This window comes from Bubalus bubalis, chromosome 2, assembly GCF_019923935.1.
Source record: "Bubalus bubalis isolate 160015118507 breed Murrah chromosome 2, NDDB_SH_1, whole genome shotgun sequence".
In the NCBI taxonomy this organism is placed as follows: Eukaryota; Metazoa; Chordata; class Mammalia; order Artiodactyla; family Bovidae; genus Bubalus; species Bubalus bubalis.
In genome coordinates, this window is record NC_059158.1 from 158,767,284 (window position 1) to 158,787,532 (window position 20,249).

Here is a 20,249-nt window from a genome sequence, read left to right on the forward strand (position 1 = left end):
AGTTCTAGTAGCAGAACTCCTTATACTTACATGGATTGGAGGATAGCCAGTAGAGCACCCATTCATCACCACTGGACAATTAGCATCTATTATATACTTTCTCCTTATTCTAGTGTTAGCCAGAATAAACAGTATAGGTATAATTTTATTCTGGTTACCTGAAATTTCATTGTAATTTTTAATACAGGTAAGAGTGGGGAGAAAAGCAAGGAACCTCCTTCCCTCTTTCCCTTCTCAAACATTTTACCAAAGCAAAAACTTTCACCTCAACAAGTTAAGGAAGTTCTCATAAAAAAAAGTTTAGCCAGTCAGTAAGAATTTTGACTTTACAGGCTTATTTCATATAGACTGTTTTAAAATTAGTGTGTGCTCTTTACCTGCCCCAATACTGCATTGGAACCATTGGAAATGGTAAATACTTTTCCATAATACAGACAACTCAGAAGCTTACAACATCTTGGTTTTAGACTAAATCAGCAACTAGTCATTTTTTAGTTGAACTGACTTACTGACTGAATTAGAGAAAGAAATAGCAACCCAATCCAGCATTCTTGCCTAGAGAATCCTGGGGACAGAGGAGCCTGGTGGGCTGCTGTCCATAGGGTCACAAAGAGTTGGACACAACTGCAGCGACTTAGCATGCATGCATGCATTGGAGAAGGAAATGGCAACCCACTCCAGTGTTCTTGCCTGGAGAATCCCAGGGACAGAGGAGCCTGGTGGGCTGCCGTCTATGGGGTCGCACAGGGTCGGACACGACTGAAGTGACTTAGCAACAGCAGCAAGTGACTGAATATTTACCATTAAAACTAATTCTGAATATTCATTAAAAGAAACTCAGGATATATTAAGTGCAAAAAGCAGTATGATTCCAATTAAAAAAAATTTTTTTAACTCCTCCATTTTTGGAGAAACAATCATTTCCAAAGCCTAGAAGGGGTGGCTCTGAAGCATATAAAATCCTGCCTGTCCCTTTGGCCTTAGCTTACTGGACCAGGAATGAATATCTGAGAGAGTTAACCAGAGAGTTAAATTCTGGAAATTTGGAACCGAGACATTCAAAGTTAGTTGATGTTAAGCACTTCAAGTGGAAAAAAGATTTGGGAGTTGAGGCTGCTATTTTAGGAAATAAGATGAACATTATTACTTTTATTCAAAACATACTCATAAAAATAGGTGACAGAGGCACAATTCTTAACCAATAATTTTCAGCACTCAATGTACCAATATATCTCATACAATCCTAGAATTACACTAGCAATTAATGCATGTGATAGCAAACAGGTGTAAGAAACTTTGAGAAGCTAAAAAGCTCAATATACATCTGTCTTCAGAACAAGATTATCAGATGGATACAAAAAACAGTTTAGATCTAGAAACAAATAAGACTATGAGATAAAAAACAAACTTTAAAGGAACTGGCACAGTGGATCAGAGGGGGTGCATGTGATAAAAACTCAACATTCTTATACTAAGTAGATCATCTGCTGCTTCTCCCATCCCAAATGAAAGCTGCTGCTTCTTTTCTACATTCTGTATTTCAGTCAAGGGATAAGTGTCCACCCAGTTTTTTTTTTAAGACAGAAATCTGGGAGTCATTCTGACTTCTCATTTACCCACTCATATTAGATAAAGTGTTATTTCCCATCTCTCTCTCAAATCCATCAACTGTTATTTTTTTTCCAATGCCAAATGTTGCTTCAGGGTACATTAACTTTTGGTTTGGGCTACTGTAGTAACTTTCTAACAGTTCTCACAGGATGCTTTGGTTCTTCTTTAAATTATGCACTACACTGCAGTGAATTATCTTTTTCAAATACAAATCTTTATCAAATACCTTTTGCTTAAAATTATTCAATAACTTCCTAATGCTTTTGAAATAAAAGTCCAAACTTCTAAACATGATTTTAGGCCAGGTAAAAACTGGAGTCTGTGTAACTCTCTGGGCTCATCTTTTGCTTTTTCCCCCTCAACACTAATGTTCTAGCCATGCAGATCATTCTGAACTTTTAAGGTTCATTAACTTACCATGGCCTTTCTCACATCTGGACCTTGGCACACACACTCTCCCCCCGTCTTTGGTTAACAGTGAAATCTTACTTAACCAGTCTTTCTTTCCCTCTTCAGTTGATTCAAGAGATGAGCAATGTGACGCACTCCAAATATTTACTGAGAATCAAGCTAGGTGCCAGGTACTGCTAAAGAAGCTGAGGATATAGTGATAATTAAGGCAAGATGACCCTTTCCCTGAAGGAGCTAAAGTGCAAAGGCTTGGAGATGAAAATGAGCTTAGCATGAGGGACACACAGAGAGAATATTAGTATGGCTAAAACAGCAGAGTGAAAGAGGGGCAAAGGTGAAGACAGGCCATAGTGAGAAGCCTGGATTAAGTGTAATGGGAAATCACAGTAAGTTCAAGGCAGAAGGGTAATGTATGATTTATGCTTCAGAAAGATTACGCTGGCAGCTCTGCTCATGAAAGAAGGTCTGTAGTGGGGTGAGAGTGAAGGAAGAGACATTAGGAATCAACTGTAGTGGCCCAAGTGAGAGTTGGAAGACTAGAGTTATAGTTATGAAGATGTTGATAAGTGACTGGATTCAGGATATATTTTGGAGGTATAGTAGACTAGACCTATTGACGGACTGAATATGAGGTATAAACAAACCAACAAAAAAAACCAAGGGAGATATATTTTTGGCTTGAACCAAAAAACGGTGGATGGTGATACCACTTGCTGATATGGTACAAGGTTACTGGGGTGGGGGTGGCAGCTAAAAATCAGTCAACCAAATGGACATTTCAAGTAGGCATTTAAATATGTAAGTTTAAAGCTTAGGGGAGAGATCTAGGCAAGGATATGAATTTGATATTCCATCAGTATGTGAGGTTATGGGAACATGTAAGATCACTTAGAGAGAGAGCTTTAGAAAAAAAGATAGCTAAGGATAGTGTTCTGGGAATATTCCAACAGTTACAGTTCTGATGAGGAAAGCAAAATCAAAACCAAAAAAACCCTAGGATGAATGGTTGGTTTAGTAGGAAGAAAAAACCAGGCAAGAGTAGTTTATAGAAAAAAGTTTATAAAGCTTTAAATGTTAAGGAGGGAGTGGTGGAGTTTATGAAATATTGCTACTATAAACTTGATACATTTTAGTGGAGTGGTGGAGTTTTAAAGCCCATTTTGAGAGCGTAGACAAGAGAATGGGAGATGGTAAGAAAAAAGAGAGAATGGTTAAAACGACTCTTTCAAAGGATTTTTCCGGGAGGGGAGCAAACAAAAGGGGCAACAGCTATAGGGAAACACAAGGTCATAATAAGGTTCTTTAAAATGGGTAATATTAAGAAACAACAGAGTGATTTAGAAAAGATGCATAAGAGAAACAGTATAACATAACAGTATAATTTCAACACAGTCTTTAGAAGGCACAAGTAGATGAGATCCTGGATATGAATGAATGAAGGGACTGGCCTTAAATAAGAATAAGGACATTTCCTCCATAACAAAGATGAAGGCACAGCTTTCATCTGATTGCATCTATTTTCTTTGAAAGACCTACAGCTAAGTTGTGAGCCCAGATCATATGTGGAAGGAGAACTATAGATTTAAGACATTATGGAGACCAAGAAAAGAAATTTACTAAGGAACTATAACAGAACTGACAAGTAGAATTTAGTGCCCATGTTACAATGTGGCTGTAAATTTGAGGAAAGTATAGTCATCACAGTTTTGTGATTTTTCTCCAGCAATCTTTAGCTGCTTGGGTGAAGGTATGGAGTAAAAAGATGGTTGAGCTGCGAAATGGGATTTCATTAGGCAACATAGGAACAAACAGAGGAAAGAGAGAAGAGAATCAGAATATGGCATATAGGCTGGGGAGGGAAGTGATAACAAAAGGGAGGTGATGAAGAGCCAAAAAGTAGAAGACAACAGACTGGAAGTCTTAATGAGATCAGGTAATTGTTGAAGTAAGTTTTTGTTGTTCAGTCACTCAGTCGTGTCCTTTGTGACATGACTTGGACCTCTTTGTGACCTCATGGACTGCAGCATGCCAGGCTTCCTTGTCCTTCACCATCTCCCAGAGTCTGCTCAAACTCATGTCCATTGAGTCAGTGATGCCATCCAACCATCTGATCTTCTGTTGTCCCCTTCTCCTCCTGCCTTCAATCTTTCCCAGCATCAGGGTCTTTTCAAATAAGTCAGCTCTTCACATCAGGTGGCCAAAGTATTGGAGTTGCAGCTTCAACATCAGTCCTTTCAGTAAATATTCAGGACTGATTTCCTTTAGGATGGACTGGGACTCCCAAGAGTCTTCTCCAACATTACAGTTCAAAAGCATCAATTCTTTGGCGTTTAGCCTTCCTTATGGTCCAACTCTCACATCCATACATGACTAGTAGAAAAACCATACCTTTGACTATACAGACCTTTTTGGCAAAGTAGTATCTCTGCTTTTTAACATGCTATCTAGGTTTGTCATAGCTTTTCTTCCAAGGAGCAAGCATTTTTAAAACTTCATGGCTGCAGTCACCATCTGCAGTGATTCTGGAACCCAAGAAAATAAAGTCTGTCACTGTTTCCCCATCTATTTGCCATGAAGAGATGGGACCAGATGCCATGATCTTAGTTTTCTGAATGTTGAGTTTTAAGCCAACTTTTTCACTCTCCTCTTTGACTTTCAAGGGTCTTTAGCTCCTCTTTGCTTTCTGCCATAAGGGTGTTATCACCTGCATATCTGAGGTTATTGATATTTCTCTTGGCAACCTTGATTCTAGCTTGTGCTTCATCCAGTCTGGCATTTTGCATGATGTACTCTGCACAGAAGTTAAATAAGCAGGGTGACAATATACAATACAGCCTTGATATACTCTCCTCAGTTTGGAACCAGTCTGTTGTTCCATGTCAGGTTCTAACTGTTGCTTCTTGACCTGCATACAGGTTCCCCAGGAGGCAGGTAAGGTAGTCTGGTATTCTCATCTCTTTAAGAATTTTCCACAGTTTGTTGTCATCCACAGTCAAAGGCTTTAGCATAGTCAATGAAGCAGATGTTTTTTCTGGAATTCTCTTGCATTTTCTATGATTCAACAGATGTTGGCAATTTGATCTCTGGTTCCTCTACCATTTCGAAATCCAGTTTGAACATTTGGAAGTTCTCAGTTCACGTACTGTTGAAGCCTAGCTTGGAGAATTTTGAGCATTACTTTGCTAACGTGAAATGAGTGCAACTGTGTGGTAATTTGAACATTCTTTGCCAAGAAATAAAGAGAATAGAAGAATGACATTACTTGAGCTAGGAGGAGAAATGGGTTAGAGAAAGATATTTGAAATTAGTATTTCAAAGGTGATACAGTTACTGATGATGACAAAATCTAGGGAGATAGTTCTCAAACTTTGGCATCAGAATCAACTGGAATCAAAAGACAGAATGCTGAGCCCCAACATCCAGAGTTTCTCATTCATTAGGTGAGGGGTGGGGATCAAGAATGGCATTTCCAGCAAGTTCCTACATGATACTGATAGCCTGGAGATATACTGTGAGAACTACTGGTTTGAGTTTCGTCAGTTGTCAAGATGGGGAAAAAGAAAAGTTCTTTGGAATTCAGATTAGGAACTGAGAAACCAGGTGGTTGATACGGACGTTTAGGAGGATGCTGAAAGCCCTAAGAATGCTGATGGGAGTGGAATGATTGGAAGGTAAAAGATAGCTATAGAAAGAGATAATATGGCAAAGTCAGAAGTTACATGCTTCAAACGAGCAGGAATGTTTTTTAGGATGAAAGGAGACAAGCAGTTGGAATTGGCAATGGGAAACAAGGAGAAAAATGATCCCATCTCCATGCTCTGATGTTTCAGGGTATGAAGTGGGGGGGGGGTGGAGGGGGGTGCAGAAGAATCCAAAACAGCTGTTAAAGAATAGTAGGACAATTCATAATGGGAGCTTTTCAAAGAAAAATTGGCCTTGACTAGAGACTAAAGGGACCTAACAACAAAATGCAATGGGTAAGCTTTGGATTTGAGTTTTTTTTTCAAAGTGTAAAAAATACGTTACAGATCAATGGGAAAACGTATATGTGGGATCTCTATATATGGAATTATATATGGAATCACTCTTAACATTCTTAGGTATGCTAACTGTTACATAAGAAAATTTGCATGTTCTTAGGAGAGTCAGGTTGAAGTGTTTCAGGGTAAAGTGTTATGATACTTGCAATTTCAAATAGTTCTATTAAAAAGAAGAGTGTGTGCATGCTCATTCTCCAAAGATGGCATCCAATGAACCATGCATATAGGTATTCTAACTCTGTGTAGTCCAACTCACAGTGAACACTTGCAGATCCTGTGAGTGCTTTAAGAAAATGTGACAGAACTGATTCTGTCCTAATTTTGAGCCTATACATTAAGGGCTTCCCTGGTGGCTTAGAGGGTAAAGCATCTGCCTGCAATGCGGGAGACTGGGGTTCAATCCCTGGGTCAGGAAGATCCCCTGGAGAAGGAAATGGCAACTCATTCCAGTACTCTTGCCTAGAAAATCCCATGGATGGAGGAGCCTGGTAGACTATAGTCCATGGGGTAGCAAAGAGTTGGACACGACTGAGAGACTTCACTTCACTTCATACATTAAGGACCTGGCAGATGCCTCTTTTGTGTTCTGGGGAGCCCTGAGCTATCGTGTAAGACATTTGGCTACCATACTGAAGAGACCACATGGAAAGGGAGAGTCCCTGAGATTATATGAAGGGATGGAAAAGATGAAGAGAAGAGGAGGAGAGACATGGCCAGGGAAAGGGGACCAGAAGAACAGAGAGGCTATCTAGGCATCCCAGCTGATCCTTCTCACCAATACCACCAAGGCGCCAAGGTGAGCCTTCTTGAATGTTACTGCCCAGTCAACAATACAGGGAGCAGAAGAACTACCATCAAAGACCAGTCAATCTATAGAATTATGACATATTAAAATAGCTGTTTTAAAGCACTAATTTTGGGGTAACTATTGCACAACTACATATATACATGGGGGTGGTGTGGAAGGGAGAAGAAAAAGAAAGTTACAAAATGTTAATGAATCTAGGTGAAGGGTATAAAAGTGTGTATTTTATTTTTCAACTTCTCTCTGGATTTGAAATTTTCAAAATAAAAACCTTATGGAGGGTTTGATCATATTTGATCATTCCTTAGAATTATTATTACTTTTTAACGTATGATAATGATATGGAGGATATGTTATTTTGAAAAGAGTTCTTATCTTTTAGTGATACTGAAATCCTGATTCACTTCCAAAGGCAGTGATTGTTAGTTTAGTAAGAGAAGGGGACTTCATAAGGATATTTACCATCAAGAGATAAAAAAATTCTATCATATACTAGTATTGTCTTCACTTCCAAAATCCTAGGCTTGACATACTGACACACATTAGCTAGCTATATAGATATAGATACTAAATCCTTAGTATTTAGTACCAGCAGAAAAAAGTCAGACATGGCCAGAAGGAGAGGCAGTGAAAATTCTTTACTTAAAAATCTTAAGACACCTGTAGCGCAAGGCAAGGAGGTTCAGTTCTGTTGTTTGCAGTGATAGCTTGAGAAACAACAAAATGTGAGTAATAATTACCACAAAAATATTTGTATCTGTATAGCACTTAACATAATACGTATGTATTATTTAACATTTTACCCCAACCATCTGAAGTATGTCTCATAGCTATCAAGGGGTTAAATCACTTATTTAAAAATTTATAACTAGTAGGTGGTATAGCTAAGACTAGACACCCAAGACCTGCTCTCTTAGTTCAGTGGTTTTTCCACCATTTTAAAGGGATGAACCCAAAGAAGAATGGAGAACTTGATTTATACATTAGAACTTGGTATAAGTTCAGATATGAAAAAATGAAGAAAGAATTATACAAATTTCTGAGAGAAGTGGTAAGAAAAAAGTGACCAAAAATTGACACAAACAATTTTTAAATGCAGGAATACCAACATTTCTTTTGATGTACACCTACATCCGCTGGATCATGGAAAAAGCAAGAGAGTTCCAGAAAAACATCTATTTCTGCCTTATTGATTATGTCAAAGCCTTTGACTATGTGGATCACAATAAACTGTGGAAAATTCTGAAAGAGATGGGAATACCAGGCCACCTGACCTGCCTCTTGAGAAACCTGTACGCAGGTCAGGAAGCAATAGTTAGAACTGTACATGGAACAACAGACTGGTTCCAAACAGGAAAAGGAGTACATCAAGGCTGTATATTGTCATCCTGCTTATTTAACTTATATGCAGAGTACATCATGAGAAATGCTGGGCTGAAAGAAGCACAAGCTGGAATCAAAACTGCCGGGAGAAATATCAGTAACCTCAGATAAGCAGATGACACCACCCTTATGGCAGAAAGTGAAGAACTAAAGAGCCTTTTGATGAAAGTGAAAGAGGAGAGTGAAAAAGTTGGCTTAAAGCTCAACAATCAGAAAACGAAGATCATGGCATCCGGTCCCATCACTTCATGGCAAATAGACGGGGAAACAGTGGCTGACTTTATTTTTGGGGGCTCTATAATCACTGCAGATGGTGATCGTAGCCATGAAATTAAAAGACGTTTACTCCTTGGAAGGAAAGTTATGACCAACCTAGACAGCATATTAAAAAGCAGAGACATTACTTTGTCAACACAGGTCCATCTAGTCAAGGCTATGGTTTTTCCTCTAGTCATGTATGGATGTGAGAGTTGGACTATAAAGAAAGCTGAGTGCCGAAGCATTGATGCTTTTGAACTGTGGTGTTGGAGAAGACTCTTAAGAGTCCCTTGGACTGCAAGGAGATCCAACCAGTTCATCCTAAAGGAGATCAGTCCTGGGTGTTCATTGGTAGGACTGATTTTGAAACTGCAACTCCAATACTTTGGCCACCTGATGCGAAGAGCTGACTCATTTGAAAAGACCCTGATGCTGGGAAAGACTGAAGGCAGGAGGAGAAGGGGACGACAGAGGATGAGATAGTTGGATGGCATCACTGACTCAATGGACATGGGTTTGGGTGAACTCCGGGAGTTGGTGATGGACAGGGAGGCCTGGCGTGCTTCGGTTCATGGGGTCGCAAAGAGTTGGACACAACTGGGCGACTGAACTGAACTGACACCTAAAGGGACAAGGAATACTCTACCACTAGCCTCTGACACTAACTCACAATATTCACTTATTTCTGTTAGAAAAAGAAGAGAAAGAGCACAAAAATATTATAGCTCTATTATACAGATCCATCTCATCTCCCATTATGTAGAAGTCATTTGCTATTACAAAGCTTTTAAAACAGTTGTGTCTTATTTACCAGATGTTTATCTTTAAACCTACCAGGCTCTGTGATTGTCTTCGGCTTCTCAGTTTCCACAGAGTCTGGATTTTCAGGCATTTCTTGAATATCATCTTCTGCAAATCCAGTATCAGGGCTGCTAGTTGGTTTCTCATCATCTTCATGACTGAGAGATGGTGAAGCTTCTCTTTTACTTATCTCTAAAACAGCTGCTAGAAGCTCCTCTTCACTCATTCCGTCAAATCCAGAGTTTTCCAATTCAGATTTATCAGGTTCTATTCTGCATGATTTTGAATCCTAAAGAATAGAACTCCTTTTAGAAGAAAACAGAATGCCTACAAATACAGCAATCTTAGAGTTTAAAGTGATATGTTCATTTCTAAGAAGTTTCCTTTCCTTTTTCTTTTTCTGGCTGCGCCACGTGGCATGTGGGATCTCAGTTCCATGCCCTCTGCAGTGGAAGCGTGGAAACCTAACCACTCATCTGCCAGGGAATTGCCTAAATTTCCTTTCTTTGATGTTTTGGGTTATTTAACAACTAATAACGAATAAATAGTCACTGGGAAGCCTAATTTTCTTTTAATTTTTTATGTATTAACTACATATAAAGATACATGTTTACTTGCTTGATTATAATAAATGTTAAGTATACTCTTTGTATACATTTGGAAAACACATAAAAATAATAAAATAAACTCATTCAAAAATCCACCACTCAGAGATATTTAAGTGTTTTTGGTATATTTTTTCCAGATATACATGGATCACACTGTAAATATTCTGTCACTATACCTAACATTCTTTTTAAAATGTGGGTAGCTCTCATTCCTTTTTTTTGAATAGATGAAAAAAATAAAAACTATCAAGATTTTATAAATATTTAGAAGTTATTTTCTGAATAAATTTCTCTGATTTCTGGGAGAATTTTTCACTTTGTCATTTCTCACTCAAGGTCAGCAACCACAAACTACCTCCAACTTTAAAGACAGGAAACAGTCTGAACAAAAAGTAACTACTGAAATAATTGTTATTTTACTGAAATGAGGTTTAAAATCAGTTTCATGAGATGATGCAAACTCCTAAAAAACCTTGTATCTTCAAAAATGTTAACTATCATTATTATGTGTCAAGACTGAAGATGCTGAAAGTTGTGCCTTCACACCCATCAAACGTTTAGACTACCTAGTTGGCCTGTTAATGTAAAATATTTACTATGGTTCCCTCGTATTAATAATTAGTATCAAAATAATGCAAGTAATTATCTGAGGACCTGGTGGCTCAGACGGTAAAGAATCTGCCTGTAATGTGGGAGACCTGGGTTCAATCCCTGGGTCTAAGATCCCCTGGAGAAGGGCATGGCAACCCATTCCAGTATTCTTGCCTGGAAACTCCCCATGGACAGAGGAGCCAGGCAGGCTACAAAAGGGGTCACAAAGAGTTGCACATGACTGAGTGATTAAGCACACACAGCACATGTAAGAGTAGCTCTGAAGATTAATATTAATAGGAGGAAGCTATTTATTTACAACAACTTTCATTTCTTAATGTATCAATCTTGGAAGCAACCTAAGTTTCTACTGATGGATGAATGGATAAACAAGACGTGAAATGAGTGTGTGTTTAAGTGCGTGCACACACACATGATGGAACATTATTCAACCATGAAAAAACTATGGAAAACAATGAAATTTTGCCATTTGTGACATCACTGAAGGACCCTGAGGGAAATAAGTTACATAGAGAGAAAGATAAATACTGTATGATTTCACTTACATGTATAATCTAAAAAAACAAACAAAAAAACTAAGCCCACAGATACAGAGAACAGACGGTGGCTTCCAGAGGTGAGGACTAGGGAGTCAATGAAATCGGTGAGGGGGCAAAAAAGTACAAATTTCCAGTTATAAAATAAGTCATGGGGATGTAATTTACAGTTAATAATATTGCATTGCATATTTGAAAGTTGCTAAGTACGTCTGAAAAGTTCTCACTCACAAGAAAAAAAATTTTTTTGGTAACCAGGTATAGTGATAATGTTAAATAGATTTCTTGTGGTGATCATTTTGCAATAAATATACACAAATATATCATGTTATACAGTTGAAATTAATCTCATGTTTTATGTCAATTATACCTCAATTTAAAAAAAAGTCTCAATCCACGTTTAAACACACAAGTTTTGTAGCTACAAACAGCAGACTCTTAAAATTGTTTGAACAGGTGCATTAAGTTTACGATCTATTGTATGTATTTATTAAGTTTGCCGATGTTGCTTATGAAAGGCATTGGTTTCCATAGTCAGATATTTTGGTAAGAAACCACTTACCTTTTCCAGGTCCTCCTGCTGCTGTTCACTGCCTGACATTTCACAAAGCCTATGGCTAAGGGCCACAGAGCGTTTAAGCTCATCTTCACTGTCTGAATCAAGGGATAAAGCCAAGGAGGTCTTGGATTTGAAGGTGAAATTCCTATTATTTAAGAGAAACAAACAAACAGACAACTCTATGTAAGTGATAAGTAAATATCTGTCCTTGTTATTTCTTTGAAGTATAAATATCAAAATAAAAGTTTTTCCATTATGGAGAATGATTTAACAGAGAAAAAAAAAATATATCAAAAGAGGTATATTTAAGCATTACCTTTGCCCTACTCCAAAAGAGCCATGCTTTGAAAATCAGACAACTCTTATGCTATTTTATATTATCAGTAAACCAATCACTTCGTGCCTTTTTTCTTTTAATGATCAACTCCAAAGAAGTTTGTTACTGTCTTTATAAAGCAAGTACTCTACTGAATGCATGCAGACATAGCAATGAATATGTTTTTGACAACAGAGTGTATGAGGACTAATTTTTGCTCTTTAAAATTATGATCCATGTACTTTGAAATTAACAGTAACATTCCACTTATCCATTTATATGCACGTCCAACTTCTGGCAACCTCTACCTTCTAGAACACAGAGACTCAAAAGGTTAAAAAAAAAAGGCTTCTGAGGAAGGCAGTAGTTTCAAAGCTCATGAACTTTACTGTTTAGACAGGGACCCTTCCTCCCCAGGAAATGGTGAGCAAAATAATGTAGCAAGTTCATCAAGAAATGAGAGCTAAGAAATGAGAGAGAATAACCACCAAAAGGACAATAAAGAGCTATAAAGTAATTTAATGTAAAGGCAAACTGTCTCATAAGAATTAAGAGCCTCTGAGGGCATTACCATATTAAAACACAGTGTAATAATGGATACTTACAATGCTGGTTCTAAGTCATTACAATATATTTAAATTATCTTCAGTGTGTTTCATTTAATAACATAAGGAATTCTGCAAGGTTACAGAGATATAACCATCTAAAATGGTTAAAACATTTTAAAGATTAAAATTAAAAAGGCAATGTTTTAAAAGGCAAGCTTCAATCATATAAAAATTTATTTATTTGGAATATGAAATATTATTTTTCAATGATACTAGATAAGTAAGGTGTTACTGTGTTGTCTTCTAAGTGAGCCAAAAATAAACTAAAGGAAAAAGTGGTAAAGGTAAAAAAGCACAAACTTTCTTTGATGAAGGTTAACATAAATTCATATGCTATACTAAAAAAAAAAGTCAAATGGAAGTTAGAAAATGCAATAATCTAAATGTGAAAACTATAAATAAACATATAGAATGATGTCATCAAGAAATAAGAGGCCACAGTGGAAACCAGGAGAATGTATAGCAATGTAGATCAAAGAAAAGAGGCAAGTGGTCAGCGATAAGCCCAACCATGGTCTTTGGCTGAGAGCAGTCAGGGTATCACTGCACTTCAGCCTGAACACTTGAATAGCCTCCCAATATGTATTTAAAAAGTTTTTAATATAACTTCAAAAAAGCCAATTAGCCATCTTAATTCTTCATTTCTGATTCCATGCTCACCAAGCAAAACTGAACATACCATTTATTTATTTATCTGTGTAAATACTTTGCTGAAGGAGGGTGACACCTGGCTACTAATATACCAGGGTCAAATGTGACAAAGAATATTACAGAAGAACCAATGGTATTTTGGTTCATAATTCAGCCTCTTTTAAGTTTGATCGGCATGACAGGTCTTCTAGGGCCTAGTCATCTTTATTGACCAACTCTCAAATTCTCATACCAGTAAGACCCTGGAGAACAGATTGACCATGCCAAGTATAATGATGCCCAATGAAACCATCTCTTTCTTGAAACTATAGTGATTTGGTACATAAAGAGTGCATTCCATTAATAGTTACTATATTCACAGAAGGCAGCTTGCCTGTAGTAAGGAAAAATATTCATCCTGTAAAGGCATCACTTGCTCACTTTCTAAGCAGCCAAGTGGTATTGCTCATTTGTATCTTGAGAACGGGCAAGAGTATTCATATCGGTACCATTTCAGATTTCTAGTCAGTTAGTCATCTGGTTCTAATTGCACTGAAAAATAATTAACAGGAGGAAAAGAAAACAGCAGTTCCCAAATGTCATTTTATGGTTATATAAGCACCCCAAAAGCCCTTAAACAACAAAAGTGTCTCTTTTCTAAAAGTACTTTGGGACATCAGATCTTTAGAAAAATTAGTTTTAAAGTCAAATGACAACCAAGTCATTTAGAAATGTCTAATCAGGAACTGTAGTTCTAGTCAAATCATTGAGGAGGTATATTAAAAAAAATAGTATTTGTCTCCTTCTTGGACAAACTTCTGGTCTGAAGCAAAAATATATAAAATATTTGTAGAATAGCTACATTCTAGTATGTATTTGTTTTCCTGTCCCCTTTCAGAATGGCTCCAGTTCAGTGTCTAAGATAAAAAGTCCCACACTAGTTAGCTATAGGTGAAAAGATATTTTGAGATCTCCATGCGTGTATTTGAAGAATGGTGCTTTTTATACCAGTAAGGGTTACTTTAACTCTTCAATCCTAAAAATTCCTTGTCATCAGTCAATTTCTAGAGTTGTAGGATGAAAATATTACATACAAAAGATGATCTAAGAAGTTTTAAAGCAAAATTTTGAGAGGATCATCAGAACTTGCTTCAGTGTTAAAACTTGATATACCCTAATTACAGTTCAAAGCAGATTTAGGAAAATTCCAAAATACAGTAATGCAGAGCAGTTATCATGCAAAAAGAGAAACAATATGAAAAGGGAAGGGGATAATCTTGGAAATTAGGGTAAGCCAAATCCTTAAAAATACAAATTTTGGGTACACAAGAAATATAACTCACTTTGAAGGTGTAGAAGGGCTGGTGATGCAGGAATTCACCATTTGAGAGGCTTTCAATGGTCTAGAACTATCAGAAAATTAGAAAATATATAATGTATATAATTACATTACTAAAAAAATATACACTTAACTTATAAAATGAATTATCCTGTATTACAGTCCCTTATATCCTCTTGAAAAGCAAACAATTATACTTTTCAACTAATAATAGAGGCCAAAAGAGAAAACAAAATACTTTCTCTAGGCTTTGCCTTATCTAATGATCTAAATAAATAATACTGGAAATGAAGTCAAATACTGATACAACAGGAAAAGAACAACTTGGGAAATTCTCTTTGTCTCAGTTCTTTTACGCAATAAAATAGTAACAGCTCTCATTTATTGAGGACTTACTAGATGTCAGGCACTATAATAAGAACTCATACATATCTCATTTAAAGTTCACAACTACTCTGTTATTTTCTCTACAGACAGGTCAAGGAATTTGTCCAAAGTCTCCAAGGTATTAAATTGTACAGTCAGAGAGCCCAGTTTCAGGCCTGTGATCGTAAAGAGCCTTGGCTACTTGTATGAAATGGTAATATTTCCACAAAGAGTACTAGCTCTACCAGTAGAGGGCAGTTTGCATCAAGCAAAAACATCCATTCTACAGAAAGGCCATCAGAGAACATCCAGAAACACTGACTCTCTGGAACATGTTATTGACTCAGTGAGGCGTTCAGTGTAAACCTATACGATGTAGAATATATTTCAAATATTAATCCAAAAGGGAAATAATTTTTACAAAACTTCATCAATTCATTTTAGCAAATGTTTATCACTTAGTGTGTAGGTATAAAATGGAACTACAACATATGGCTCAAAGTAATGCAAGTATGCAGAAACATCTGAAGAAATCTTTTCCCAGGATTCATGATGATAAAATAAAAAGTTACTTCTTTTCTCATGGAAAAATTGTAAGGCACCATTGAAGTTCTTTGCTCAAACTGGAAATACTTTTATGAAGACACAATCTATTTTAAAGGTCCCAGCATAATATTTAATATACTGTTTCTCAAGTTTGCATACTTCAAAGAGTCAGCAAAGACATTCATTAAAAATACTGATTCCCCAGTCCTATATCAGATTTGCTGAAACAGAACTTCTAGGGAACAAACACAGGAATTGGTATTTTTAGTGTTCAGGGGACTCTTAAGACCATGTAAATTTGGTTTGTATTCCTCAAATGTATAAAACTGTCTTCCAGTGATCTAAAAGAGTAAGGAGTACTCCCTAAAAAGGTAATTTATTATGAAAGGCAATTAATGCACATTGAAAATTGTTATTAAAGCATTTTTTCAATTACTTAAATCACATAGTAATTTAGCACAGAATCCTCAAATAAAGCAAAATTAAAATCTTCTTGGTATGATTTTACCTGCAGTCGTGTTATCTAATTCAGTCATTCTTCTGATCAGATAGTAGAAGTCTTTCTACTTCAAAAGGGAAAGAAATTCTCAAGGACTTACACTGCCATCTGTGCACTCCAACCAAGGTTAAAGGGTGGTTTCGTATTTTCAGTGCAATGAGATGAGAGGGTCAGGTATCTTGGAATGATGACTTGCTGCCCAATCTTGTTGTTAAGTGAGAGAGCAACATTGAAGCTGTATCGTTTCAAATGAAGTATGAGGATTCTGAAAAACAAGATGATGACACTACTAGTTCGAATATAACAGAGATAGCTCTTTTACAGCTAAGAAGAGATCACTTAACTAACCATGTTAGACAGCTTTTGATTTAAAGACTACAATAGGCCAAACTAAAGATCTGTCAAGGAACATTTACTGAATACCTGCCATGCACTAGGCATTGTGCTAGATACTAAGAACACAAATAAAAATAAAACACAGACACTGGGTAGATACTATTAATTGAGAGGCTTGGGTAAAATAATGTTACTAGAAAAAAACCAAAACATCAGTTCAGTTCAGTCCCTCAGTCATGTCCGACTCTTTAAGACCCCATGGACTGCAGCACGCCAGGCTTCCCTGTGTATCACGAACTCCTGGAGTTCACTCAAACTCATGTCCATTGAGTCGGTGATGCCATCCAGCCATCTCATCCTCTGTCGTCCCCTTCTCCTCCTGCCTTCAATCTTTCCCAGCATAAGGGTCTTTTCAAATGAGTCAGTTCTACACATCAGGTAGCCAAAGTATTGGAGTTTCAGCTTCAGCACCAGTCCTTCTAATGAATATTCAGAACTGATTTCCTTTAGGATGTACTGCTTGGATCTGCTTGGAGTTCAAGGGACTCTCAATAGTCTTCTCCAACATCTGAGTTCAAAAGCATCAATTCTTTAGCGCTGAGCTTTCTTTATAGTCCAACTCTCACATCCATATATGACTACTGGAAAAACCATAGCTTTGACTAGACAGACCTTTGTTGGCAAAGTAATGTCTCTGCTTTTTAATATGCTGTCTAGGTTGGTCATAACTTTTCTTCCAAGGAGCAAGCATCTTTTAAACCAAAAGATATCAGACAAGAAAACTGAATTTTAAAATACTGTATTGATACTGGGTCAAATCCTTATTTATTTCAGTGTTATATAGTTTATAAAAAAAAATGGGTGTTATATAACCATAAGGGTCTACCCTGCAGCTCAAATGGTAAAGAATCTGCCTGCAACACCGGAGACCCGTGTTTGATCCCTGGGTCAAGAAGATCCCCTGGAGAAGGGAATGGCAGTCCACTTCAGTATTCTTGCCTGGAGAATCCCATGGACATAGGAGCCTGGCAGGCTACAGTCCATGGGATTGCAAACAGTCAGACACGACTGAGTGACTAACACTACTACTATATAACCATAGATGGTAATTTAAGTGTTAAACAGCCCTTATATTTGATAGTGAAAAATTTTTAAGATGACTTTTGATGAGAACTATTCTTATCTCTTCTCTAGAGAAAACAGAGAAAACAAAAAGTTTTCTCCACATTCAAAAAAAGTTCTATAAAATGTACATGCCCAATCTGGTTTGTGGATCTGAAAAGGCTTTTAGCTCTGTAGTTTTTTAAAATTACTACTGTAGCAACCATTTTACCTCTAATAAAGAATATAATCTGTTTAATAGACTAAACATATTTCATAGCCCACAAGAACACTTTCAAAATTGAATTTCAGAACACTTATGGGAATAATGTTTATGGAAAACTGTTTCCTTTCTTACTATATATACCTTCACCAAAAAACCACAAAGTCAAAAATTTGTAGAAGTTACTGACTGTACTTCTGTTAAAAAGTACGCAAGAATTCATAGCCTTCAAAATCACAACTTGAGAGAGTGCAAGAATCCAACTGATGTGAAGAGACTAAGATGAATGTCAAATGTCAAATATTTTGACTAAACTTTCAAATGATCCCACCAAAATAAAGGGTAATATGATACAGTCAAATTATCACTCATCTGTAAAGGTGAGGTGGACTACAAATGAACAGTTTTGATAAAGATATCAGGGCCTTCAAGAATAAAACAAACTGATATAATACTGAAATGAACAAAATAGAGCAAGTCCAGTAATTAGGATTTATGACACAAAGGCTTGACTGATTTCCTTAGTTAGTGACAGCTGGTAACAATCAATCCTTTTCCTTAAGATTTATTCCCCCGACTCTCTTGCCTTCCCTGATGGCTTGGGCTTCCCTGGTGACTCAGACAGTAAAGAGTTGCCTGCAACGCGGGAGACGCAGGTTCAATCCCTGGGTTGGGAAGATTCCCTGAAGAAGGGAATGGCTACCCCCTCCAGCATTCTTGCCTGGAGAATTCCATGGACAGAGGAGCCTGGCAGGCTACAGTCTACGGGGTTGCAGAGATTCAGACATGACTGAGTGACTAATGTTCTCTTGCCTTAAAACACTCACAAATAGGAAAGAATAAGTCTCTTAAGGAAAAAAAGACAGACTATGGTCAACAGAATACTGCTATGATTTAGAAAGCCATTTCTTTCAAAGAAATTCATTTTCTAGAAAGGCACAGATACAGAATGTAAAAGAACTAGTCCCTAGGGGCTGGTTCCAGAAACTCCATATTCACTCATAGAAAACTGAAGCTTCTAAAAGAAAGTAAGGCAATCTGAAGGCAAAGTGCCACATAAATACTTAATGTTAATAATAATCTTGTTTGTGGTTGAGATCTAATCTTGGAAAGAACTGAAAGCTGTTCTACAATCATATGACATTTTTTAAAACTAGTTTGGCTTTATGTTTGTTTATACAGATTAATACAATATAAATTAATTTCCTTCCTAATTCATAATTCTTATGACTACCATTGTTATGAAAGAATTCTTATGAAACTTACCAACTTACCCTCTGAAAAAAAAGAAAGCACAAATTGCAAAAAAAATAACTTTTATTTTCACATGCACATGTGTATGTGTCTGTAGCATATTTTTATTGAAGGTTTGGGTAAGAGAGGGAAATTACAGCATGACAGATTTTAACTAAGTGGTACACATTATTGAATTAAAATTTTACTTTACTATCTAGTTTCTATCATTATTCCAAAATCTCATCAGCCTCATCCTCTTGTTGCCAACTTCTTGGGGCTCTCAGGTTCCCTCTCTTTTTCAACATTCCAAATTCTCTTCCTTTCTTATACAAGGGAATTCTAGCCTTCCATTCTCTATCCTCTTCGTATCTTAGCTTTGCTAACCTTTATCAATCCATCTGATAAGCCTCATTTATTCACTAATATTTTTCAGTACTTTAAAGAAGAAAAAATGAAGAGACAATTAATCTTACCTGGGTAGCCTGTTAAATTTGTGCCTGACAAGAGCACATTTCCCACCACATTTCTCACAGGAATACTCAAGTTCTTCTGCCTGTTAAAAAGACAAGAGGGAAAAATAAAGAAGTATGAAGATGAATTAGCACTGCCACAACTCCACCCAGTTTAAATTTTGTGTCCAGAAGCACAAGCCTTATTAAATTAAGACCTAATCCTCAAAATATAGTGTAACATATGCCCTGTTTCACAATTTCTAATTTCCTTTTTTTAACCATGGAAACAGCTCAATTTATAGTAGTAACCACAGTAGCAGATTCCCCATGGATACCTTTTCCCCATGGATACACAAGAACCACTGCTAGAGTATATCCAGATTTTAACATTTGGCCATAGCAGAGATAAGATCACCTTCAGGTTAGGCGGAGTTCCTGGTCTGTTAGGTGTAACTCTACCCCTTTCTTATAATGGAACTCAATCTTCTGGTGACAGCCCACTAAGAACAACTGCTCTAAAAGGACCAAAGTTTGGGGCAGATATCATTACCTAGAGAAAACTGAAACAAGAAATCCTTAAAAAATGGGGGTAAAGATACACAGGAAAAGCTACAAATTCTATGATAACAACAGGAATAGTAAAGAATGATTAAAAAAAAAGAAAAGCAGAGTATTCATCTCTGAGTGGAGCTGAATTTTCATCATTTTAAGAACAGAGGTTTTTTTATTTTTGAATCTTAGAGTGATAACCCTGCCTATCTACTACAACAAAACAAGAAACACTATTATATAGACTAAAGGTGATCCTGGCACATTTCCATCAATTATAAGGACTACTACACAACAGTTCAATTATGTCCCAGAAAATTTCAGAATATCTATAGCACTGAATCACATATGCAAATATTCATCTATAGCTCTACAGCTCTAAAACAAACACGACTCCCCCTTTCTAACAAGGCACATATAACCT

At 36.8% G+C, this 20,249-nt stretch overlaps 1 protein-coding gene across 12 annotated transcripts in view; it reads right to left on the minus strand.

Annotated features, from left to right (window-relative positions):
- The window catches only part of USP37 (ubiquitin specific peptidase 37), an 87,225-nt gene that overhangs the window by 16,025 nt on the left and 50,951 nt on the right, over positions 1-20,249 (minus strand). For 11 of the 12 annotated variants that reach the window (XM_025278256.3, XM_044937790.2, XM_044937794.2 and 8 more), the window contains 5 exons: positions 19,298-19,377; positions 16,029-16,193; positions 14,522-14,587; positions 11,628-11,769; positions 9,343-9,598 (listed from right to left, as the gene is read on the minus strand). In XM_025278256.3, the coding sequence (XP_025134041.1) occupies positions 9,343-9,598; positions 11,628-11,769; positions 14,522-14,587; positions 16,029-16,193; positions 19,298-19,377 (709 nt within the window). The remainder of the gene's footprint in view (positions 1-9,342; positions 9,599-11,627; positions 11,770-14,521; positions 14,588-16,028; positions 16,194-19,297; positions 19,378-20,249) is intronic. The other variant, XM_044937792.2, reaches the window with a different exon arrangement.